This window comes from Caretta caretta, chromosome 3 (genome assembly GCF_965140235.1).
Source record: "Caretta caretta isolate rCarCar2 chromosome 3, rCarCar1.hap1, whole genome shotgun sequence".
In the NCBI taxonomy this organism is placed as follows: domain Eukaryota; kingdom Metazoa; phylum Chordata; order Testudines; family Cheloniidae; genus Caretta; species Caretta caretta.
The window spans coordinates 3,905,416-3,930,486 of NC_134208.1; the positions used below are offsets into that span (position 1 = coordinate 3,905,416).

The following is a 25,071-nucleotide window of genomic DNA, read 5'->3' on the forward strand; positions in this document are numbered from 1 at the left end:
TCCTCATACAGAAGCTGTTCCATACCCCTAATCATTTTAGTTGCCCTTTTCTGAACCTTTTCCAATTCCAATATCTCTTTTTTGAAGTGGGGTGACCACATCTGCAGGCAGTATTCAAGCTGTGGGTGTCCCATGGATTTATATAGAGGCAACATGATATTTTCTGTCTTATTATCTGTCCCTTTCCTAATGATTCCCAACATTCTGTTCACTTTTTTGGCTGCGCTGCACACTGAGTGGATGTTTTCAGAGAAGTATCCACAATGACTCCAAGATCTTTCTTGAGCGGTAACAGCTAATTTAGACCCCATCATTTAATATGTAGAGTTGGGATTATGTTTTCCAATGTGCATTACTTTGCATTTATCAACATTGAATTTCATCTGCTATTTTCTTGCCCAGTCACTCAGTTTAATGAGATCCTTTTGTAACTCTTTGCAATCTGCTTTGGACTTAATGAACTTAACTGAGAGCAGAACATGGACACCTTTGAGGAGAAGCAGAATCCACCTGGAGCATCCTGGGCTGTGGGGCACCTTTGCCCCATACAGGCTTATAAAGCCTCAGTATGCCGGTTTCCCTTGCCCTCGGCCTAGGATCGATGCACAAAGCAACAGCCATCCACAGAGGCTGCTTGTTTCCCTCCCCCAGGGGCCAGCCAGGCTCACGCCCAGGGTCAGTGCGGAGAGGTGGTTCCTGCTCACCTCATCCGCCAGGAAGCGGAGCTTCTGCAGGAAGTTCTGCACCAGCTTCAGCTTGTCCCTCATCGTGTTCTTCTTCACCTGCGACCGCAGGATCTTGGCTTGCTGGCCCATGTTCTCCTGCGGGTACAGCGTCAGGTGCCAAGGGCATAAAGTGAATGAGTGGTAAAGGGACCAGAGAGAAGGGAAAAAGACAGGGCAGGTCTGCATGCAGTGAGGAGGGGGTGGAAGGACGGTGCCTCAGTTTCCCCATCTATAATACGGGGATGGTGATGCCGACTTCACAGACAGTGAATTCATTAACACCTGTCAGATGCAGGGAGGAGCTAAGCCAAGGTACAGAGAAGGTCGCCCTAGTGAAAGGGGCTGGGTTGGCAGTCCTGGAGACCTCTATGCAGTGATGAGGGGCAGCCTGGAAAGTGACAGGGCAAGTCTCTCGCCTGTTCACCGGGGAAGCGCAGTTCCCATACTCCATACTGTCCTGGAGGCTGCCGAGCAAGGGCCAGGAGAGCCAGAAGCAGCAGTGGGTCGCTGAGCTGCCAGTCCCATCTCATTGAACACCACCCACAGTTACAGCTTTCCCCCTTGGGCGCTGGGCTCCATATCCCATTGGCAGCGCCCAGAGCCCCCCCACCCCTCGCTGACCTTTCACCCTGCCCCACCCGCCAGATGCTCTCACCAGCTCCCGCATGCAGGATTTGAGCCGCTCTCGGTCCAGTCTGGTCCGGGTGGAGAGGCTCTGGTCTTTGTTGGCGAGGGTCACAAAGCGGCTGGCGGGGGAGAGAGACACGACATCGGCAGTCACATGGGGCTCAGGAGAGGAAAGACAGCGGCTGAAGGCGTGGGGTGGGCGTGAGAGGGATGGAGGGATGGCAATGCACAGGGTGAATTTCACCCAGTAGGGACAGACCAGGATGCCTCCAGCAGGATCCCCGTTCCCTGCCAAGGATCTCTGCAGCAGGTAGATCACCTAGCCACCCACCAGACTCCCTGCAATACAGCTAATGGGCAACTGGCTTATTGGCTCATGCTGCTGGGGGTGGCATGGCAGGAGCTGCCCTCCACATACGAGGCTGTAACTCTCACAGGGCCCTGGTGACTGAGTCCTTGAGACTTTCCGCCGTGTTTCTGGCTGGGCCTCTGCCTCTTCCCCTTCCCCCTTCCAACTCACAAGCATCCGCTGCTCAGCTCCTCCAGGACCCCTCGGAGCCGGCGCTCAGGGTGCGGCTTCTCCGTCTTCATCATCTCCTGCACGTCGTTGAGCCCCTCCTCCTGGAACGGCAAGGAGAGAAGGAGGCCACGCGTCCTTGGGGGCAGGACGGAACCGCAGCTCCCCTGGGAGAGCCACGTTGGGAGCGAGAAGCCCCTTCCCCTCTCTCTTCCGGGCCGGGGCTGGGGAGTCGGGGTGCCCTGCTCAGTCGGCCAGCCGGCCAGGTGTAGCTGGCAAGGGCTGGGGCCGGCTCGGTGTTGTTAGCTCACACAGTCAGAGGAGACCAGTTCTGGGCCTTCTCTGGGGCTTTCCCCAGCGACTTCATGCCTCCTTGGGTGGGGCTTCTGAGATGTCTCCTTGGGGATCCCTCACCACTAAGCTAATGAGGCCAGTCTCTGGAGCTTTCTGCTCTCCCTCAGCTTCGAGCTGTAACTGGGGCTGCCCCCCATATCCCTCTGGACACCAGGGTCCCAGGCTTTGGCTCCCTATGTGGCTGGGTTCACCAGCGTGGTCCCTGCGATGGGACCGTTCATGTACCATGAGCAGTGCGGACACAGGTGTCAATGCAGGGGAACTAGGTGTGCTGTCCGCTGCCCCCCGGGCTCCTAGTCCCCTAGGAGCCCTACCCCGTCCTCGGACTGACCAGCTTGTCCGCGATCTTGTCCATGATGTTGGCATTGTAGAGCCTCCGTCTTTGGTCCTGCCACCAGCTCTTGATGTAGATGCAGGGCTTCTTCTCGAAGTAAGGCAAGTGGAAGTAGTTCCTGCAGGGAAGGGAGGAAGGATACACCAGAGCGTGAGCGCACCTGGGAGGGCACTGCCGGCATCCAGACAGCGTGAGGGCGCTCATCCCGCACAGGCTTCATGGAGCCCACCAAGGAGTGCACGGCAGATGGAGCGGAGGTCACACTAAGCGCCTCTTCCAAACGCACTGATGTCAACGGAAAGACTCCCATAAACTTCAGGGGGCTTTGGGCCGGGCCCCAGGATCAGACAGTTGCCCTGAGCAGAAGGAAATTGTTGGTTGCTCGCTTGCAAATAGCCCCATTCATAGGTCCATAGATCCCAAGGCCAGAAGGGACCATTGTGATCATCTGGTCTGATTTCCTGTATGACTCAGGCCAGAGACCGGCCCCAGAATAATTCCTAGAGCAGAGCTTTTAGAGAAACATCTGATCTTAATTAAAAACTTGTCAGTGACGGAGAATCCAGCACGATCCTTGGTAAATTGATAATTAGCGTCACCATCACGCATCTATGCCTTCCCATCTGAATTTGTCTAGCTTCAACTTCCAGCCATTGGATCCTGTTAGACCTTTCTCTGCTAGACTGAAGAGCCCATGATTAAATATTTGTTCCCCATGTAGATACTCATAGTGTGGGATCAAGTCACCCCCTAACTTTCTCACTGCTAAGCTAACTAGACTCAGGTAGCTCAACCTATCACTGTAAGGCAGGTTTTCTATTCCTTTAAATATTCACGTGGCTCTTCTCTGATCCCTCTCTAGTTTATCAACATCCTTCTTGAATTGTGAGCACCAAAACTGGACCATTGTGATCATCTGGTCTGACCTCCGACATAGCACCGGCCAGAGAGCTGCCCCACAGTAATTCCTGTTTAAACTACAGCAGATCTTTCAGAAAATTGTCCAATCTTCATTGAGAATTTGCCAGTGACAGAGAATCCACCCAACCTTTGGCAAATTGTTCCAGTGGTTAAGTACTGTCAGAGTCAAAAACTTCACCTCTTCTCATGCTCTCGAGGTGCGAGTGTGGACAGAGAATAGACAAGGCAGAGAAGACCTAGACTAAGGGAGGAAGGACTGCCCAGTGGTTAGAGTGCTAGCTTGGTTCTCAGGAGATTTGGGTTCAGTTCTCTGCTCCAGCGGAGATTCCCTGGACCAGTCAATTAGCCTCTCTGGGCTTGTCTACACTGCAGTCAAACACCCGCAGCTGGCCTGCCTCAGCTGTGGGCTGGAGCACAGATCAGAAGGGACCCTTCAAAGCTGCTCGGAGCTCCAGCAGTTTCTCTGCCTGGAGGGCCTAACCTGTTGTCCTGTAACCCTGCTGATGGCTTGGAAGGCAGTATCCTCTTCTCAGTTTGAAGCACCAAACTCACCCTATACTGCATTGTATTGTACCCTAATGAAGCCAGCAGGGCGGGAAGAGCCCACTCGCTCTGCTTCCCAACTGCCTGAAAGGCAGGAGACCCCAAATTCTGTTCGATCTAATTACACACCACAAGGGTCCCCCCCCCTCTTTTATCTTCCCCCCCAACCTTCAGCAACACCCCGTCCCATTGACCAGCCTGGCACACTTGCCTGTCCGTGATCAGGGGCTTCACTGGCTGAGTCGAGGAGACAGAGGCCAGCTCCCCGTCGTCATCGGCTTCGTCCTCGCTCGAGCGCTGGAGCAGCTCAGAGTCCTCCTGCTTGCCGTCCCCGCCCTCCTTCTTCTTCTTCAGGCTGAGCTTGGCCGTGCCGTCGATCCGGTTCCCGTAGTTGCCTTGGGAAGAGGGCGGCGAACGAAAACCCTTACCCTCGCCCCCGGCTCCGTCAGTCGCCACTGATTTAGGGTGGCGAAGGAATTCCCCCCTCCCCCTCCCAGGGGATCCTAGGGAGGTCAGGGAGTTTCAACCACCGTGAACACTGACCGGGGCTCATATCCCGGACCCCTGAACATCTTCTCTCCCTCCTTGGTATTTATTTAACACCAGGATGGATTGCACCAGGTTCTCCAGAGCTAAAGCCAGGAGCCATCACAGCTTGAGCGTAAACCCATTTTTACAAAAATACCAACCTATTGTGACCTCAAAGTTGATGGGTTTGTCCCCGATCTTCCTGTCAATCATGGTCGCTTCCAGGAAGGCTCCAAAGAGAAAGAACTCTTCCATTTTGCCAGTGCAGTTCTGCCGGAGAAAGTACAGGCTGTTAACATGAGAGTAGGGGGGCGGTAGAGACTGGCTGAACTGGCTGATGGGACTACAAGGTCCCTCTACTTAGCAGTTGGGAAGCCTGCAGACTGGCAATGTGTTTTGGTACCCACAGTAGCTATCAGTTCTGGGGAGGCAGCTTTGTTGGTTTCCAGTGGACTTTATTGCCAATAAAAGATGCCAGATTCACAGGCCTACAGACTGAGGGCCTGTGTTTATTCCCAGCATGAGCAGTAGCAACCCACGCTGCACTACTAAGGTACCTTAATCTTGATCTGTGGAGCACCCCTCTGGTTGACAGAGGGTAGCTTAGTCTCTCTTAGGACTTTGGGGCCGTGCTGGGACTTGTTGTGAGATAAGAACAGAGCTGGATGAGTAACAGGCTTCTCCGTTAGTTTGCAATTTAAAAAAAAAATCATTTTGGGTCGCACCAAAAATGAACATTTTTGGAAACTTTTCAGGACTGGAAAGGTAAAAATCCCAAACGCTTCAGGTCCCACAAACCAGTTTGGTTTTGATTTGGAACATTTTTCAAGGTTTTTGATTTACAAAAAAGAAATAAAGGAAACTTTGACCCCAAAAGGCGTTCTGAGCTGAAAAATGGAAATGTTTCATTTCAAAACGGCTGAAACAAAAGGACGCCATTTTTCAGAATTTGTTCTTAGCTTTTTTCTCCCTCAGTGAACCATTCAGCAAAATCAACACAAAATGGCACAACGTTTTGGGGTCACCAAATCTACATTTTTTTTTTGGCCGAAAAAAAAGTTTTTGTCGAAAAATGTCATCCACCTTGGGGTACGGAGCCTTTCACCGCTTAGTCCCGGTTCAATCCCCGCCAAGAGGTGGTGGTGGGGGCAGGGCAGACAGACAGCTGTCATCACATGAAGGCTATTTGGTCGCCATCGCGAAACAAGGGTCTCTGGTGACCTGTTTCTAACAGAACAGATGTCTCCAGATTCCAGAAACCGCGCCCTGGCTGGGACTAACTTTCCCTGTTGGTGGCCGTCCCAACAGGGGCAGACTGCCCCTGCCCCATGCTCGCTGCACTGAGAGACAAGGGATGAACAGGCCTCGGAGGGGTGAAGCAACCTGACCGTCAACTCGCAAGACGTGGCACGGGAGCTGGCTAGGGAAATGGCGGGGTTGACTCACGTCTGCGACCGGCGTGGCCTGCTCCACTTGCACCTCTGTGGAGCTGGTGATCTCCGGGTTGCTGGTGTCCAGGATCTCCACGGCGAGGCTGAGGAGCAGCCGGGCGCGGAAGGAGACGCCCTCGCCCAGGCCCTCGTTCAGGTCCTGGTGCTCGTCCATCAGGGTGTAGTTCCGGGTGGAGCCATACATGTTCACCCAGGCTGGGCCGAAGGTGGGCAGGAAGCCTGCAGCAGAGAGAACATGCCTGGTGAACGGGGTGAGGGCAGTGCAAACACCAGGACGTGGCCTCACCTGAGTGGCGTGGGCATGGAGGACTGTGTGAATGTGCACAATTGCACCGGTGCGTGCCTTCACGGGTACCCAGACGTGTGTGTGTGAGCACAGGCTGCCGGTGCACAAATACCGCTGCCTATCATCACGCTGACCAATATCACCTCACTGTTTCCTTGGGCTCCCCCATCTGTCTGTCTCTGTCTGCCATCTCTCGTCTTACACGTAGCTGGGAGTTCTTTGGGGCAGGATGGACTTTTTGTTCTGTGTTTGTACAGTGCCTAGCACTGACTGGGGTTCACAGGTGCTACGGTAATACAAATAACAACAACAAGTGGGAGTGTATCAGATTTGCACCTGCCTGTGGCAGAGCTTGTGGAAGTGACTAGTGGGCTTCGGGGCCCAGCTGGAGATGTCTTACAAGGGCCTGATTTGCAGAAGATGGGTGCGCAGCACTTTCTGAAGCGAAGCCTCTCAGGCCGGGCACCCAGGCTCACTAATCTCTAGGCTGAAGGGGGAGGTAAGTGGTGCCTATGCCGTCATGTCGGCCTTTTCCAGCAGGGTGGAGGATCAGCCCCTGGGCTTTACCTTTGTCCCCTTCATTGGAGATCTTGCGCAGGTCAATGAAGTGGGTGCCGATGGCCATGTCGTTGACCTTGTCCGAGTCCCGGATCTGGACCTTGAGCCGCTTGCACAGAGGGGGGAACATCTCCGTGAAGATGATCTGCTCGTTCCAGAGGGGCTCATAGCTGCTCTTCTGCACTGACGTTTTCCCCTGCCAGATGGGAAGAGCGGGAGCAGGATCGTGGAGTGGCCTAGGCTAATGACCACCAGGCTGTCTTCACCTGTTGCCCCTGCTGGTGGTAACCAACGGACCATGCACTGAGCCAGCGATTCTCTCCTCCCAGCATATGCAATGGGACCTTCCCGCGACTGGTGGCTATCGCAAAGTGCTGAACAAAATTGTTCACGTTGTTTGGACACAACAGAGGAATGTGGCAAACAGGAAAGCTTTGCCCAGTGATTGCCTTTCCCAGGGCATCTCCCAGTGCCACGGCTCAGCAAATAACCTGCTTACCTTCTGCCCTGCAAACAGCACCTGGACGTAGGGGTCCACCAGATCCTTGTTCTCTCCGATGAGTGCCTTCTTCACGTTGGCCATGAGGCTGGTGTTCATGCGGGGCAGCCCCTCCGCGCGGTAGATCTTGATGTAGAAACGGGCCCACTGCCGCTCTGGCGGGATGCCATCTGGAAGAAGCAGGTTCCTGCAACGTGGACACAGACAGACAGGGCTGGAGGGGGTCACTGGGCCCAAGGGGAGGAGTTGGCTAGTCGCACCGTGGCTGAGGGACCGACTCTGGGGAGGCGAGACTTTCAGAAGTGGGCACAGCTTCCCCTTCACGCTCTGCGTCTCCCTTCGGCACTGAAGAAGAACATAGATGAGTGACCATGTCTGGAGCCAAGTTGGCTTCATTGCTACATCTCTGCCAACTCTCCCGATTCAGCATGGAGACTGGCCGTTTTACGGAGGACTCCCCATGGATCTGGCCTTGCAATGCATGTGACCATTGGGCTGGATCTCATGAACAGGTTCTCATCCATATGGTCTCTGGTCTTGCTATTTATTTCCACCCTGAGATCTGTCCAGGGATAAGTCGCTTAAATAGGTGTTGTCCTGAATGGGCAATGAGCGGAACGCCCCTGCCCTGTGGGACCGCCCCCGCCAGTGTGGGAACGCCCCCACCAGTGCGACCTCCCACGCACCATGCAGAGGACGCCATTTTGCTCAACCAAATGGCGTCTTCCATGTAGTGCAACCATCATGCTGAGCGGAGGATGCCAATGGAATCCTCTGTGTGGCAAAAGTGCCAGAATGCGGCTCTGGCCCCATGACCGCACTATGTTGTCTGGGGCGAGATGGGGGTAACTTCCTCGCTACATCAGTGGACAGCACAACCTTCTGGCTAAAAATGGGCCAGACTGCACCCTCAGTCACCCACCTGCAATCTCAGAGATGTCAGATGGGGCCAGAATAAAGCCTGGGGCGGTTGCAGCAAATGGCGTGGGACATCCCTTCTAGCCTGGTTGCCGGGGATGCTGTATAACCAGGGGGATGCTAGGTAACCAGACAGGGACCTGAGGTTTGGCTTTAAAGGCCCCAGACACCTTGAGCCACTTCATTGGTCTATCACTGTGGGGGTGAACTAAGTTTTGAACCTCATGGACTTTTCTCCTGAGTATTTTGTAGGGATTTTCAGTGCTCTGCATCAACACCTCTGCAGGCTTCCCACCCCTGTGTCCCCCACAGACCCAGGCCAGCAGGGGAATGGCAGGACAGCTTCCCTGCAGTGCCCTGACAATGAGTTTAAGCACGGTCTGAATGAACTCTCCCCTGATAGCTAGTTCTGGAGGGAGAGAGACTTTAGGAGCAAACTGTATTTACATGAACACACCTACTCTGCCTGCGTATCCAGCAGACAGAAGCTGCGTAGCTCCAAGTGATCAGCTTTGGCTGGTGTTGGGTTACAAATCCCTTTAGTACTGAGTGCAGGGATAGTGAAACGTTGTTATCTTCCTTGTATGACTAAAGGGGAGCAGAACTGTGCTGAGCTTATCCCGACTGAGGGGTCACCCTCAGCTGAAAGGAACTTACTAAGCCAGGGGCTCGAATGCCAGACCCCTGTGAAAGTAAGAGGGGTGGGGACAGGTGTTTCAGAGAGGATGTGGGGATTCCCTCCCCTAAACGTCCTTGGGCTGGTTTAAGCTGTTTCTACCCACTGTTAAAAAATAAAGCTAAACAGGCTTCCTTGGGAGCCTTTTGTTATGTTAAAGTGCTCAAATGGAAGTGGGCGTTGCTGGCAATGGGGCAGTGTTTCTGCACAGAGCTGATAATCACTAAGAGACGGGATGTGCAGAGATCACAGCAGGTGGCAGCAGAAGGTGACTGACAGTCGGACAGTGAATGAGCAGCTGGGGAGGTGGCCAGGCTCTCACCCATATGCACCTCTGAGCCCCGGGTGCTCACTGGCCAAGGACAACCACTGTGAGTGGGCTGTGGTGAGGGGGCACAGTAAAGGAACTATTGGCTGTAGAACTCAAGAATATGGGATGGAAGGCCCGGCCCCACGCACTCTGCGGGGGGGTGGGGGGCGCGCGTCCTGCTCACGGTTTTATGTTTATGAATCCCACTTGTGGCATTTTCCCTAATTAATGTCGGGTGACTTCTCTCCTTTCATTCAAAGTTTCTTTTCTACACTCAGACTCTGTGCTTGCAAGTGGGGAAGAATTGCCTCTCAGATGCCCAGGGGTGGTGTGTAAATTTCCCAGGTCACTGGGTGGGGGCTCAAGCCGGTTCTGTGCTGTATTGTAGAAAAGGAACCCCTAGATATTGAACCCAGCTGTAGTTGCTGCTGGCTCCACCTGGCAGAAGCTAGATCAACCCCCTTTTCTAGAGGAGAAGACAGCCTCCCTGGCCCATACAGTCCTTGGCATCTTTGCTGAGGCTGCCAACAATGTGGCCTGCTGAAGCAGTGGTTTAACAATGCAGGCACTATGCCGAGACCGCTCAAAAGTGTTTTGCCAACAGACGCCAACTTGGCTGTCAGTCATGACCGCCCTGGGCTGGACTGGAGACCTGGCCGTTGAAGACCTGTTACAAATCACTGAAACCCATCAATCTACCCCACATGGATCTGTGGCACAAGGATGGTCCCTGAGCTGTGAGAGACGGCTAATGTTTGGAGGTGGCTAATTCCAGAGTGGTGAACCCAGTTCCATGCTGCCTCACCCCTCGATGTCATCCTCGTCTGTCTCGTTGGCTTTGTGCGGTGTCTTTATGTTGTCCCCTTTCCCCACCACAGCGATGTCACACTTCAGGTACCCTTTCAAGCCGGCCGTGATGTCCTCGGGATCGGACAGGATGGCCCATTTGTGGTAGAACTGATGCTCTGGAAGCCAGGAGGCAGGGAAAGTCAGTCACCAAAAGAAAGTTCAGGGGTTATTTATGGAGTAGGAAACTGTCTGACCCTTTTCTGCGACCTCCATGTGGGAGTGCATGTCTCAGCTCCCATGAGTGAGAGGAATACAGATGGCACTCCATGCTTTTTATGCTCAAAATCTTTCTCAAAGGGGAAAATCCCAGTGATCTAGCCTGTAAAATACTAGCTGCCTGTTATCTGAAGCTCTCCTGGGCCCACCCCAAATGCCTATATATTTTGAAAACTATGTCAGGGTTTTGTGTAGTGCCCATAGCTTCTCAGTGGAGGCGAAACCCACAGATAAACTGCAGAGTGACCTTATCAACTGCATTTTTCACACCCTTTTGATTGTTTCACCTGCACTCTGCCTACCAATTCAGCTCAGCCAGGACAACCACTAACATGCCAAAGCGGCTGTCAGTTTTTAAAAAAAAATCAATCTGCCACAAACAGGTTTCCCTCTTACCCCACCGAAAATGTGACATTTCTCCCCAGTTTCGCATCGGCAATGGTGCCGGATGGTGAGATTCAGTCCTGGACAAGAGGTAGGGTGGTGGTCCACTATCTTGTAAAGGGCCGCAGTGCCAGAGCAGTGTGAAAGGGCCATGGCCTTAAAGTCCCTATAAGTGTGGAGCCTTTTCCAATGGGATACAACCTTTGGCATATTGTGACATTTTGCACTTAAAAATTGCACCATTATTCTGTATAGAAAAAAAAAGTAATTTTAGACCCTTTTAGAGGTTTCTTAAATGTGTTAGCTATGACTTATCTCCTTCCAAGGCAAGCCCACTGTGAACCATGGGTCTAGATAAGCCCTGGGATCCAGGGACCACTTGATGCCAACTGGCAGAAGGCATAAGGGGTGCGTAGGGGTTTATAGGGATCCCCTGGATCTGATGTCTACATAATAATGGGCCAAAAGGTGGAATGTGAGGTCTCCACCAACAGCCAGAGCTACGCTAGTCATCAGGGAACGTACGTAAAGATCCTATTTAATCGGTTAAGTATCTGTACTGAAAACTATGTTCTTAAGGTAGGTGAGTTAAGGCAGGTCAGCTGAAGGTGACAAACAGGTTCTGTTCAGGCAGGGTTAGGAGACACTTCTCCCTCCTTGGCTGACCGTTGTGTATGCTGTATCTTACGACAAGACTCTTTCATACAGAGCCATCAGCTTATCAAGACAGCAGAGACAAGAGATCTCAAAGCTTACAGGAAGGAAGACACAACAGGAGAATTACAGAATTAGTCAGGTATATCAGGAGAATACAAGGGGACACATGGCTTCCTTCCCCTAGGAGATAAGCTGAGAGCGTAAAAAGGGATCACAGCCAACCTGGCAGAAAAACAGCGGGAGAAAGATTTTGAGTGAGCTAAACGTCCTTAGAGAATCATAGAATCATAGAACTGGAAGGGACCTTGAGAGGTCATCTAGTCCAGTCCCCTGCATTCAAGGCAGGACTAAGTATTATAGAGAAGACGGTGTCTTGTTAGTTAAGTCTAGATTCTAGAAGGTGTATTATGATTTTGGTTTAGATGTAACCAATTGTTTCCAAAAAAAGAAAAGGAGTACTTGTGGCACCTTAGAGACTAACCAATTTATTTGAGCATAAGCTTTCGTGAGCTACAGCTCACTTCATCCGATGCATCCGATGAAGTGAGCTGTAGCTCACGAAAGCTTATGCTCAAATAAATTGGTTAGTCTCTAAGGTGCCACAAGTACTCCTTTTCTTTTTGCGAATACAGACTAACACGGCTGTTACTCTGAAACCAATTGTTTCCAATACTTCTACCTACTTGCGATTATTTGAATCTCTGTTCTTTGTTAAATAAACTTATGCTTGTTTTCACAATAAACATCGCTAAGCCCTGTATGCAGTGCTGTTATAGCCATGGCAGTCCCAGGATATCAGAGACATGGTATATAGCCCCAAGAAGCAACACCACCCTGCCTTGCCAGCTGGAGAGACGGGCCAAATAAGTCCCAATAGTAACATTTCTTGTTGCATGTGTGCAAACACACTGAAGGGAGAATGCAGACGGGCAGACATTTCCTTGACAGGCCTATCAATCAGCTTCTTCGGTCACTGACGTGGCATAAACCAAACACATCGTGGGATGGAAATGGCCCGAAGGTTTTGTCGGCACATCACTTGTGAGCATGGCAGCCATCCCAAGCAAGCGCTGATAAAACCTTAAGCCTCCACCCCCTTCTCTCCATTTCAACTGACCCACAGAGAGGCCAACCCTTCTGTTAACAAAGTGGGGTTTGAGCACAGACTTTTCCCCAGGCATGAACCACCCCCGCCCAAGCCACTGCTACGTACCAGGCTGCGTGTAAATGGTCCCAACATCCATTTTGAAGGAGCCCACCAAGGTCCCACTGCGCAAGAGGTTCTTAGAGTGGATGACCTTTCGATCAACAAAGGCACAAGCAAGTCAGTACGCACTGAGCTACTGCACCGCCCCCAAGCCCAGCCATGCGGGGAGTGGGGCAGCAGGTCCCAGAGTGCGGATTCAGCCTCCCAGATCTGGAAATGTCATGAACGAGATGGGTGCATGGGAGAGGGTTCTCTTAGTCTCCCTTGAGCATGGGCCCACACACGGCAAAACCCGGCATCTCTGCCGAGGACCTGAATGGCAGGAGGAAGCTGGGAATCAGCATGGAGATGCGTTAGCAGAGCGGCATGTGACCAGACTGGAAGAGCAGGATGGGGCTCAGGTGAATGGGCTGGGAGCGAGGTGCTGAGACTGGAATTACAGCATGTGCTCTAGTCTACAAGCGAGCCCTGCGTGGGCGTACCCAGGTCTGGAATAACGGAGGGCCCTGGACTAGCAGAGGGGGCTGTGGGCCAGGAGAGAGGGGCACCGGCAAAGCTCTTGCTCAGGGAAGCTTGCACAGTGGCTGACAGCGGCATCCCCCAGCTCCTTCCCTCACTTTTCACCCGCAAACGCCACCGGCAGGTGAAACGGGCTCTTTCCACCCATACTCTGAAAGGGCAGCGAAGGGGCCGCACACACGCGCGCACCCGCTCAAGCACGCTTACCGACAGTCTGATGACTTTATCGAACATGACGTCCGGGGGCACGTGGAAATCAAAGACGAAGTACTGCAAAGGAAAGGGAAGCTGTAAGGGAGGGGGAACAAAGGGGCGTGCCTTTCGGAGGGAACGTCAAAATGGCTACCAACGACCAGCCCTCGTTACCAGAGACAACCATCGCATGGGACTGGCTCCGGGCAACGGAAGTTGCTGAGGAGGTGGGGTGGGGGGGAGAAGGAAGATCCAAATCACCTTAGAAAATGACAGCGTTTGTGGTCAAATGAATGGAAAATATGATCCGCTATGAAAACTGGGTCAATGGGACAAGGGTCAGTAAATTCAACATAGATCAAGCGAACAGACGCTTTCTCTCGTAAAAGCACTCAGAGGCATTGGCTGCTTTCCCTGGGTTTTCGCTCATCCTAGCCGCACAGGTGCCGTCGGGGCAGCTCGGATCTGGTTCTGAATTCCATCCCCCTGACCCTGTCAGGAAGCAGAACCAGTCTCAGGGTGACCTAACGAGCACAGGTGGCCTGCACAAGGCTGCCTGATGGGGTGGAAGAGTCAACAGACCGGCTGCTCAAAGCATTTGCCCCTGGCTTCGATAGCGCTTCGGCCTGCTTGTTTCCACCCTTTCCTTGCTCCAGTTCTGGCGCTGGCCGTAAGGCCCCCAGGGATCTAGAACCCAGGCTGCAGAGCCACCAGGCAAGCGCCAGCTCCAGGCCATCACCCAGAGGCAGCTGCAATTAGCTCGCGCTCCACTGCCCATGACTCACAGTGGACACAGACCACAGGAAGTCCTGCCTCAACGGTTGTGATAGGCAGCAGCCTCCTGGCTCCTGATTGGCTCCCTGCCCTATATAAACCCAAGGGGCGGTCCAAGATGTGTCCATGCAACAGTGTGGATCTCCTGTATATGCCAGGACCTGTCCTACTCCTGAACTGGCTTCAGGCTTCATTTGAACTTTGCCTCCTGACCCAGACCCTGAAACCTGACTTGAACTCTGACCCTTGGTGTCGACCCTGGCCTGGAACCTGACCGCAAACTCCTGCGCTACTCCTCAGGTTTGACCCTGCTCTGACCTTTGGTCCTGACTGCCCTTGATAGGATCCTGAGCCTAGGCTCTGATTCCTGGCTATCGACTCCTGCTCCAACCACTGGCGTGACTGCCCATGTCCCGGGCACTCACAGACCATCCCGAACACAAGGACACGTATGTTCAAAGCGGACGGACCCTGGGTCAGGCGCTGCCTCATTCACATGGAAAGACCACAGCCAAGCAAGCCACTTGCTGTAGTGTTGGTGTGCTTCGAAGAGCCAGCGTTCTGCGGGAACGTGGGGCAGGTCCCACGGTCTCTCCTGCCCCAGGCAGCTAGTCCCACCGGGCCCGTGGAGCAGTACCGGAGGGGCTTTTAATCCCAAGTATTTGGCACGCTAGTCAGCAAGGCAGCAGTTCTCCAAGCCCAGTGTAATACTCTGAGGCGTCCTGTGACTATCAATGGCTAGATCCGACCTTTATCTTCCGCTAACCCTGACCCGAGAAGTCAAACACCCAGCTCAGTCTAGTCTCTACATCTGTCTACAGGTGTGTGTCAGAGCCAGGTCTGGGGAGAGGCCAGCTCACCTCATTGTAGTAGGGGCAGTTGGTTGACTCCTTCATGGATGTGTGTTTCTTCTCTTCCCCCACCTCCACGCACACCACGGGGTCCATGTTCAGCCCCACCAGCTGCCGGGCCTCGATGACTGTGATGCTCACCTGGGGAGGGGAGATAGGGACACCCACCCTTGTGAGAACCGGGTTCATCGCTTCTCCGCGGTATCCGGTGGCCTGCATTCGTCTGCTGACGTGAGATCAGTGCTGGTGGGGAGGTGCCAGAGCGACAGCCCGAGACCCCAGGCAGGGTCAGCTTCCCTACCTCAATGCTGCTGATGTCCTCACGCCCTGGCCTGGAGTGGATGTGAGCTTATTTAGGCCAGAGCCTGTCCTCTGAGGCTTGGGTCATGAAGTTGCTCTCATTTCACTAATGGAGTGAAGTTAAACCGATTTAGTTCGGCCAGTGCAGCTTTGCATGTGGACACTCTCCACTGGTTCACACCTGGGTCACACTGGTTTTGGGGTCCCCACATAGTTGCACCAGCTGACCTATGTCAGTTCATACCGTTAGTGAAACTGATATAACATCTGTGCGTAGACAAGCCCTGAGACTCCCAGCTGACAACAATGGTGGCTGGGTCTGTATGAAATGGCCACCCACCCAGCAAGAACTGGACTGAGACCACCTCTGCGCCCCACCTAATTAGCAGCCTCCCTGATTAACAATTTCTCCTCCCCACCCCCGTCCTATCTGTCATATTCTGACTGTTACCTGCATCTTTCAGAAGCACCGTATCAGACAGATGAAGTGAGCTGTAGCTCACGAAAGCTTATGCTCAAATAAATTTGTTAGTCTCTAAGGTGCCACAAGTACTTCGTTTCAGACTGTGGTTCTCAAATGTAATTGATTTCCTAAAATTTTTAGGCGTTCAGCAAAAGCCAGTTTGTTATGGAAAATGGATCTACCGAGGGTTAGCAAACAAGCCCCATGTGTCCCCGACTGTGTTTTGTCATTGCCAGTTCTTCTACACCTCAGAACTGAGCCATTCTAGACGAAGTCATGTCTCCACACTCTCATGATCTTCTCCATTCCAGACTAAGTCATGTCTCCACACCCTCGTGATCTTCTCCATTCCAGACTAAGCCATGTCTCTACACTCGTGATCTTCTCCATTACAGACTACGCCACGTCTCCCTTGCCCTTGCAGGACCACAATGATCTCCCAGCTGGCCTGCCCGCTCTTTCCATCTCTTGCTTGTGACTGGTTCAGAATTTACCAGCAGGCTGCATTTCTCCTGTACCCCATGACACTTCCATTACGCCATTAATGACTGAGCTATACTGGCTCCCCATTAGCCTCACAATCCGGTTTAGTTTATACTCAAAGCTCTTCAGTTTATATCTCCATTGTATTTGCCTAATTTCATTTGGGCTGTTGTTCCCGCGTGGGACTGGCCATCCACTGGCGATGCATTCCTGGGACATGCTCCCATTTGGTGGAATGTTCAACAAGTCCACCTCTGGCCGAGCAAGTCACTCGTGTCCCTTTCTCCTGACCAGCTGTGATCTAGATGTTTTAGGGCTCTCTAGGCAGCTGCCTGGTATTTGCAAAGGGCCATGAATACAATCCAGCCAATCAATAATTACAACATCTGCTCAAAACAGGAATGGTTGCGGGCATGCGGAGTGAGAGCAGTCAACAGCCAGACTTCCCCAGGACTCCCTGGCATGAGCTACCCTCCCCAGGCTGTTTCAGAAGGGTCATTCAGAATGACCAGACCTTTGGGTGGGTAGGTGAAGTGCTGCAGTCCATACATGGCTAGCCGGGCATTGCCGCCCTCTTCCCGAAACATGGGGAAGATGGAAACATGGGCTCATGTAGACGTCAGCCCTTTTCTGGCACAGGTCTGCTCCTTTAATTCAGTGGATGCTAGAGGCCTGGGATTCTGGAGGCTGATGGTCCCAAGGATGAATTCTTGATGGTCCCAATCCTGTGCTTGCTACGGTCAATACATCACCTCGAGAAATAGCCACAGTGACAAGCTCTGGTCTTTAGCCCAGCAGCAGGTCATAAGATGTGGCTTGGTGACTCTTTCTGATCAGGAAGAACTAAATAAAGTTTCCATGGCCGCCCACCCAAGCTTTAATTTAATGTTCCCTAGCCCTAAAGGCATCTCCTTGGAGCTATCTGTAACAGACAGCCGCCTGCTTCAGAGGTCTCCATGTCAGACCCTAGCTGTGTGCCCCTGTTGGTAAGTTATGTCCTGGCCTTTCAGCTCAGGGCGTCTCCCAGCGGGTCGGGACAAATAGAAATGAAGATACACGCTGTAAATACATGGAACCCTGGGCATCGCCCGTTTCTGTCCTTTGCCGCCCACCCCGCAGCCTGCCTGCTAGCCGCTTGGTTGGGGTGGGGCGGGGCACGCAGCTCGGCTCACCAGGCAGGGCTGGACCATTGCCCTTCGCCCTAAGCAAAGGCCCCTCTCCCAGGCTGCCCGAATGAGTCTTCTCTTCCCTTCTGGAAAATGTCTGGCCTGCACATCCTCAGCCTTGCCTTAGCCGCTGGCCTGCACCGTTTTCGAGCCCGTTACAATAAACTTCCCAACCGGCCTGAGAGCAGTGAGGCAGACGGCTGAGTTTGGAGGTTCCCCCAAATGTTTGCAGGGAGTCTCTTCCTCCCCCTCCCTCTTTTAATCTCCCCAGCAGGGCATTCTGCTCCCCCCCCCCGCCAGCCTCTAGCCCCAGGAGCATGTGGAGGATAGGCAAGGGGTCACAGCAGCCCCACTTACTTGGTAATCCATTGGCCGGCCAGCACTGGGCTCCATTTTAATGTCAGGCTTTGACCTTGGAAGGGGAGGAGAAAAATCAATGTTCATAAAACAAAGAGATGAGCAGCGTATTCTGGCTGCTGCAAATGTGGAGACCTTGACAAAATATTTGCAAAGCTATTGAGCCTCTTCCCGCCTCTCTCTCTCTGGATCTAAGCGATAGGAAACCTCTCCTGAGTTTTGCCTTTTGCAGGTGGCAAGATCTCAGGCAGGTCTTTAAAGAGCCATTGCGGTAACAACCCTGGCTCACCCCCCCCCCCCGAACGCAGGCGGAGTGTGCATCTGGACTGTGGGCCAGGTGATGTCACTTCCTGTCTCGTATTGGCTCAAATTTCCTCCCTCACCTCTTATTCGACACATCGGTGGTAACGGCTGTGACCGAAGCCAGAGAAATGGTGTCTAGGTCGAGGCCTCCTCCGAGCCGCATGGCTTTCCGGTCCAGGTCTCCTGCCTCCAGAATGGCAGGTTCATCTGATGGACGCACACAAACACAGACCAAAGAATGACTTTCCCTCGTGCCCGTGTCTCCCCTATATAATAGCGCGTTAAATACCCAACGGCTCAGCGAAGGCCAGTTAGTGACTCTGAGTCATCCAACCCCAGAATACAAAGGCAAGGGTCCCCGCATCAAATTACAGGCAAGAGTTTTCAAACCAAGGGAGCGGAAGCAGGCTTTCATGCTGCATATAATTAACCTGTGAAATTTACAGCTGTAGGATGTTATGGAGGCATATATCTTAGGAGGATTAAAAAACACAAAGGATCAGAGACATTGAAATTAGCATAATACCTGAAGTTACACTGGCCAGGAGAAGAGTTAGAAAGCTAGCAAATCTCATAATTCAGGACTTGGTGGGTCAAGAAGAATTTCCCCCTATGGTTCAGTGTTACTCAGCTAGATGGATGATGGGTGTGGGCGGGTCCCATGCTCTGCCCTAAAGCACCTGGCATTGGCCACAGCTAGAGAAAACATACCAGACTTCATGGACTGCAGATGTGGCCCAGATGTGGCATAAAGAGGGATACAGGCGATTCCTATATATATAAGGTGAGATGCTGAACCAGATGGACTGTTCCTCTGTTTGGATGTGGCAGAAAGTGAAATACCAGACTAGATCATAGATATTGGACATGGGGGAATCATAGAATCATAGAAGATTAAGGTTGAAAGAGACCTCAGGAGGTCATCCAGTCCAACCCCCTGCTCAAAGCAGATCCAACACCAACTAAATCATCCCAGCCAGGGCTTTGTCAAGATGGGCCTTAAAAACCTTTAAGGATGGAGATTCTACCACCTCCCGAGGTAACCCATTCCAGTGCTTCACCACCCTCCTAGTGAAATAGTTTTCCCTAATTTCCAACCTAGACCTCTCCCACTGCAACTTGAGACCATTGCTTCTTGTTCTGTCATCTGCCACCACTGAGAACAGCCAAGCTCCATCTTCTTTGGAACCCCCCTTCAGGTAGTTGAAGGCTGCTATCAAATCCCCCCTCACTCTTCTCTTCTGAAGACTAAATAAGCCCAGTTCCCTCAGCCTCTCCTCATAAGTCATGGGCCCCAGCCCCCTAATCATTTTCATTGCCCTCCGCTGGACTCTCTCCAATTTGTCCACATCCTTTCTGTAGCGGGGGGGAGGGCAAAACTGGATGCAGTTCTCTAGGTGTAGACCTCACCAGTGGTGAGGAATAATCACTTCCCTCGATCTGCTAGCAATGCTCGTACTAATGCACCCCAATATGCTGTTAGCCTTCTTGCCAACAAGGGCACACTGCTGACTCCTATCCAGCTTCTTGTCCACTGTAATCCCCAGGTCTTTTTCTGCAGAACTGCTGCTTAGCCAGTCGGTCCCTAGCCTGTAGCAGTGCATGGGATTCTTCTGTCCTAAGTGCAGGACTCTGCACTTGTACTTGTTGATCATCATTAGATTTCTTTTGGCCCAATCCTCCAATTTGTCTAGTCTCTCTGGACCCTATCCCTACCCTCCAGCGTATCTACCTCTCCTCCCAGTTACTGTCATCTGTGAACTTGCTGAGGGTGCAGTCCATCCCATCATCCAGATCATTAATGAAGATGTTGAACAAAACCGGCCCCAGAAGTGACCCCTGGGGCACTCCGCTTGATACCGGCTGCCAACTAGACATCGAGATGTTGATCACTACCCATTGAGCCTGACAATCTAGCCAGCTTTCTATCCACCTTATAGTCCATTCATCCAATCCATATTTCTTTAACTTGCTGGCAAGAATACTGCTGGAGACCGTATCAAAAGCTTTGCTAAAGTCAAGATATATCACGTCCACTGCTTTCCCTATCCACAGAGCCAGTTATCTCATCCTAGAAGGCAATCAGGTTGGTCAGGCATAACTTGCCCTTGGTGAATCCATGGTGACTGTTCCTGATCACCTTCCTTTCCTCCAAGTGCTTCAAAATGGATTCCTTGAGGACCTGCTCCATGATTTTTCCAGGGACTGAGGTGAGGTTGACCAGTCTGTAGTTCCCCAGATTCTCCTTCTTCCCTTTTTAAAACATGGGCACTATATTTGACTTTTCCCAATCATCCAGGACCTCTCCCGTTCGCCATGAGTTTTCAAAGATAATGGCCAATGGCTCTGCAATCACATCAGTCAACTCCCTCAGCACTCTCGGATGCATTAGATCTGGACCCATGGACTTGTCCAGCTTTTCTAAATAGTCCTGAACCACTTCTTTCTCCACAGAGGGCTGGTCATCCCTTCCCCATGCTGTGCTGCCCAGTGCAGCAGTCTGGGAGCTGACCTTGTCTGTGAAGACCGAGGCAAAAAAAGCATTGAGTACTTCAGCCTTTTCCACATCCTCTGTCACTAGGTTGCCTCCCCCATTCAGCAAGGGTCCCACACTTTCCCTGACCTTCTTCTTGTTGCCAACATACCTGAAGAAATCCTTCTTGTTACTCTTCACATCCCTTGCTAGCTGCAACTCCAGTTGTGCTTTGGCCTTCCTGAGTACACCCCTGCATGCTCGAGCAATATTTTTATACTCCTCCCTAGTCGTCTGTCCATGTTTCCACTTCTTGTAAGTTTCCTTTTTGTGTTTAATCTCACCGAAGATTTCTCTGTTAAGCCAAGCTGGTCCTACTTTCTGTGCATCGGGATGGTTTGTTCCTGCACCCTCAGTAAGGCTTCTTTAAAATACAGCCAGCTCTCCTGAACTCCTTTCCCCCTCATATTAGCCTTCCAGGGGATCCTGCCAATCTGTTTCCTAAGGGAGTCTAAGTCTGCTTTTCTGAAGTGCAGGGTCTGTATTTTGCTACTCTCCTTTCTTCCTTTTGAACATCTAGTCCATTTTCCCTAGGCTTGTTCCCTACAGCACATGTCTTATCTGGTCTAGTTTGAAATGTTTCCTGCAAAGGGGTTTCCTTCTACCATTTCTCCTGGGAGCCTACTCCACAGCCTAACCCATCTCTCTGTGATGAAGACTGTTGTGATATTTATCTTGAGTTTCCTTTTCCCAATTCCACATCATGATCCCTAGTTACGTCCTCCAGCACCATGTTAAACTATTCCCCTCCCTCCCAGGGATTAGAGCTTTCAGAAACCCATTGTCATGTCTCCGCTGAACCGTCACTTAGCCAAGCTAGATGGGTGCTCAGTCTGCTCCAGGCTGGGATACTGGATAAGATGGATCAGCTCTGGGACAGCATGGGGCGGGACTCCAACCAGAGGGACCAGTGATCGGTTTGGTATGCTGGGAAGAAGGTGGGACTCTGTGCTGGATGGACCATTGCTCCGCTTATTCACACTGGCCAGTCCGATGCTTCTCTTCCCGCCCATGTTTCGTTGCAAAGGAGGCTGCATTACAGAGCACTAACCTATCGTGTGACAGCACCCTCTTGGCTCACCTGCGCATGCTCGACCCACTAGTGACGCGGTAAGTACCGCACAGTGTATTTCGATATTAGTGCGATGCAAGGCAAGCGGCCTTGTAATCACAGGATGCAACACGCATGTCTCCTGGCCTCTCAGCTGCCAGCACCAAGGTGACATGGTAATGACACCTTAGCCAGGTGAGCCCACTACAGCCCTCTTGAGCTGCTGAGGTTACGTAAGCAGAGAGGCATCTGCAGCTGGTAACACAGAGCCACAGCAGTGGGGGAGAAATGGATGGATGGGGACAGGATATTCCTCCATCAGACCCTGCACTGATGCTGCACACGGTACCCAGCCCCTGCAGCCCAGGTGCGACAACAGCCAGGAAGAGAATGCCCTCCAGGCACAGCCTGCCCTCACCCGTGCATCCTGCCCAGAGATAAACACTTGACTTGCCCCGTTGTCTTAACTTCCTGTGTGTTCTGAACAGCGACGCAGGGCAGGTGCCGAGGGGTGTATCCATATCGTGTTTCTATAGCTCTTTCCTTCTCCAAAACTCTAATCAGAGAAGTACAGGACTGGAAAGGACCTTGAGAGGTCGTTTAGTCCAGTCCCCGGCACTCAGGGCAGGACAAAATAATAACTAGAGCACCCCGGCAGATGTTTGTCTAACCTGCTCTTAAAAAGCTTCAATGATGGAGCTTCCACAACCTCTCTAGGTAATTTGTTCCACTGATTACCCACCCTGGCAGTTGGGAATTTTTTCCTAATGTCCAACCTAAACCGCCTTTGCTGTAATTTAAGCCCATTGCTTCTTGTCCTCTCCTCAGAGGCTAAGGAGAACAATTTTCATCCCCCTCCTTGTAACACCTTTTATGTCTCATTTCTCCTACCAATCCTTTTCCCGTGGCTCTATTTCCATTGACGTCTGCACTCATGGGGAAAAAAATCCTAACTATGCCGACAGATCTGTCCGCCTATCAATCATTCGGGCTGGCTGGCAAATAGTAAGGATTTTCCATGGAAAATATTTGAAAAGAAACAAGATTTTTCCCTCCCCCAAAATTTGAATTTTTTTCATCTAAACGGAAAAAAATCGGTTTGATTTGAATTGAAAGAAAATGAAAAAAAAATCTGTTTCACTCACCCCGTCTTTTCCAGGGGGAAGAGGAAAAACCCTTGAAAAACGAGGGTTCAGTTTGATTTTGATGAAAAATTGAACAGTTGAAAGAAAAAAGATGAAAACCATTTTTACGCATTCACCCTCTCTCTCCCCCTGCCCCCCCGTCGGTCTGTAACATGCAACATAAAGAAGCAATGGAGCAGCACAAGTTGATGGGGTACTTGCAGGTCATTGCTAACTCAGCCAGCAGCTGCCTGGTCAGCCAGATTTCAGCATGGTCTCACCCAGCTGGGGCCCAGCTCTGCACAGCTGCACGTACCTTGCTTTCGGTGAGGGTCTTCCTTTGGGGGCCGTATCTTGCCCAGCTTCATGGCTGAAAAGACTCCTTTCCCAGCTCTGCAAGAAGTGGGGGCGGGGGGGAGGGAAAGGCAGAACTCACTAAATACAGGAATTGCAGATATTTTTGTCTGGGCATTTCAGCGCTCTGGGGGTTAACCTACCCCAAACTAGGACACGCTACTCTGGGACTCAGATGCGACCTAGATTTTCATCTGTAGATCTCAGAGTGTTTTACAGAGGAGGCCAGTATCATCAGCCCCATTTCACAGCTGGGGAAATGGAGGCACAGAGCAGTGATGTGATTTACCCATAGTCACCCAGCAGAAGAGGAGGGAAGAGAACCCAGCTCTCCCAAGTCCCAGTCCAGTGCTCTATCTACTAGGCCACTCTGCCTCTCTCACGCAGTAACCATACCCCAAACTAGGGTGAAAATATCAGCTAAAATATTCCACTCTGAGTGTTAAATACCAATCAGCCTATCCCAGACTAGAACCAGAATACCCCCAAACTGGGGCTAAAACACCAGGCTGAAATGGGGCCAAGACACCCCAGATTGATAATGGTGACGAGCCATGTGCGCTTGCAGCCATGTGACTTTTTTTCCATAAGCTGCCTACCGGCCACAGGTCAGCAGGGGGTGGATTTCCCAACGCAGAGGGGCCAGCACAAGCCCCAGGCACCACGGACATCCCGCATTGGTTGTGCTTGGTCTCTGCACGGGGAGGGGGGGAATTTTCACCCTGAATCATTTTGAACCATAAGACTTGGCCTGCACCGTGTTTGCCAGCCGCTCATTGCAAATATTCAGCCTCCGGGGCTGGCTCCTTAACTGGCGCGAGTTGTCCTAGAGTGCCGTTCACTGCACTGGAGCTGCAGCAATTTATAGCCGCTGAGGAGCTGGCCCCTGAAAGCCAGAGTGCGTTGATTACTTTGGATTAACTACACAGATCACATGGTATTTTTTTATGTTGCCTGATTGGATGAAAGTGTCTCAGGTTCCTGGCATACATATTCTCACTTATGGGTTCAAAATTCACTTCATAGAATCATAGAATCATAGAATATCAGGGTTGGAAGGGACCTCAGGAGGTCATCTAGTCCAACCCCCTGCTCAAAAGCAGGACCAATCCCCAATTAAATCATCCCAGCCAGGGCTTTGTCAAGCCTGACCTTAAAAACTTCTAAGGAAGGAGATTCCACCACCTCCCTAGGCACTTGCTGTTAATATTCACTGAAAACTCATCAGCCCCACTGTCAGGGTTCCCTCCCCACTCTGGACTCTAGGGTTCAGATGTGGGGACCTGCACGAACAATCCCCTAAATTTATTTTTACTAGCTTAGGTTAAAATCCCCAAGGCACAAATTTCACCTTGTCCTTGAACAGCATGCTGCCACCACCAAGTGATTTAGACAAAGAACAGGGAAAGGACCACTTGGAGTTCCTATTTCCCCAAAAATATCCCCTCAAGCCCTTACACCCCCCTTTCCTGGGGAGGCTTGAGAATAAACAAGATGAGCACAAACCAGCCTTGGATTTTTAAGACCCAAAAACCCCAATCAGATTCTTAAAAAACAGAACTTTATTAGAAGTACAAAAAAAGATAAGAGAACAACTCTGTAAGATCAGAATGGAAGATAATCTCACAGGCAGTCAGATTCAAAACACAGAGAATCCCTCTAGGCAAAACCTTAAGTTACAAAAAGACACAAAAACAGGAATACACATTTCCTCCAGCACAGCGAACTTCACAAGCCAAAACAAAGAAAACCTAACGCATTTTCTAGCTAGATTACTTACTAACTTTACAGGAGTTGGAGGGCTTGCATCCTTGATCTGTTTCCGGCAAAGACAGTAAAAGCCTTCCCCCCCCCCCCCTCCAGATTTGAAAGTATCTTGCCCCCTCATTGGTCATTTTGGTCAGGTGCCAGCGAGGTTATCCTAGCTTCTTAACTCTTTACAGATAAAAGGACTTTGCCTCTGGCCAGGAGGGATTTTATAGCACTGTATACAGAAAGGTGGTTACCCTTCCCTTTATATTTATGACACCCACTGACATTC

General features: G+C 51.6%; 1 protein-coding gene across 7 annotated transcripts in view; it reads right to left on the bottom strand.

Moving 5' to 3' along the window:
- Positions 1-25,071, bottom strand: part of OTOF (otoferlin) — a 198,887-nt gene that overhangs the window by 37,596 nt on the left and 136,220 nt on the right. For all 7 annotated transcript variants that reach the window (XM_048846046.2, XM_048846042.2, XM_048846045.2 and 4 more), the window contains 16 exons: positions 22,993-23,069; positions 18,049-18,175; positions 17,666-17,720; positions 14,906-15,037; positions 13,287-13,349; positions 12,567-12,651; positions 10,053-10,212; positions 7,344-7,530; positions 6,854-7,040; positions 5,996-6,219; positions 4,711-4,819; positions 4,233-4,416; positions 2,555-2,675; positions 1,873-1,973; positions 1,381-1,471; positions 705-821 (listed from right to left, as the gene is read on the bottom strand). In XM_048846046.2, the coding sequence (XP_048702003.2) occupies positions 705-821; positions 1,381-1,471; positions 1,873-1,973; positions 2,555-2,675; positions 4,233-4,416; positions 4,711-4,819; positions 5,996-6,219; positions 6,854-7,040; positions 7,344-7,530; positions 10,053-10,212; positions 12,567-12,651; positions 13,287-13,349; positions 14,906-15,037; positions 17,666-17,720; positions 18,049-18,175; positions 22,993-23,069 (2,020 nt within the window). The remainder of the gene's footprint in view (positions 1-704; positions 822-1,380; positions 1,472-1,872; positions 1,974-2,554; positions 2,676-4,232; positions 4,417-4,710; positions 4,820-5,995; positions 6,220-6,853; positions 7,041-7,343; positions 7,531-10,052; positions 10,213-12,566; positions 12,652-13,286; positions 13,350-14,905; positions 15,038-17,665; positions 17,721-18,048; positions 18,176-22,992; positions 23,070-25,071) is intronic.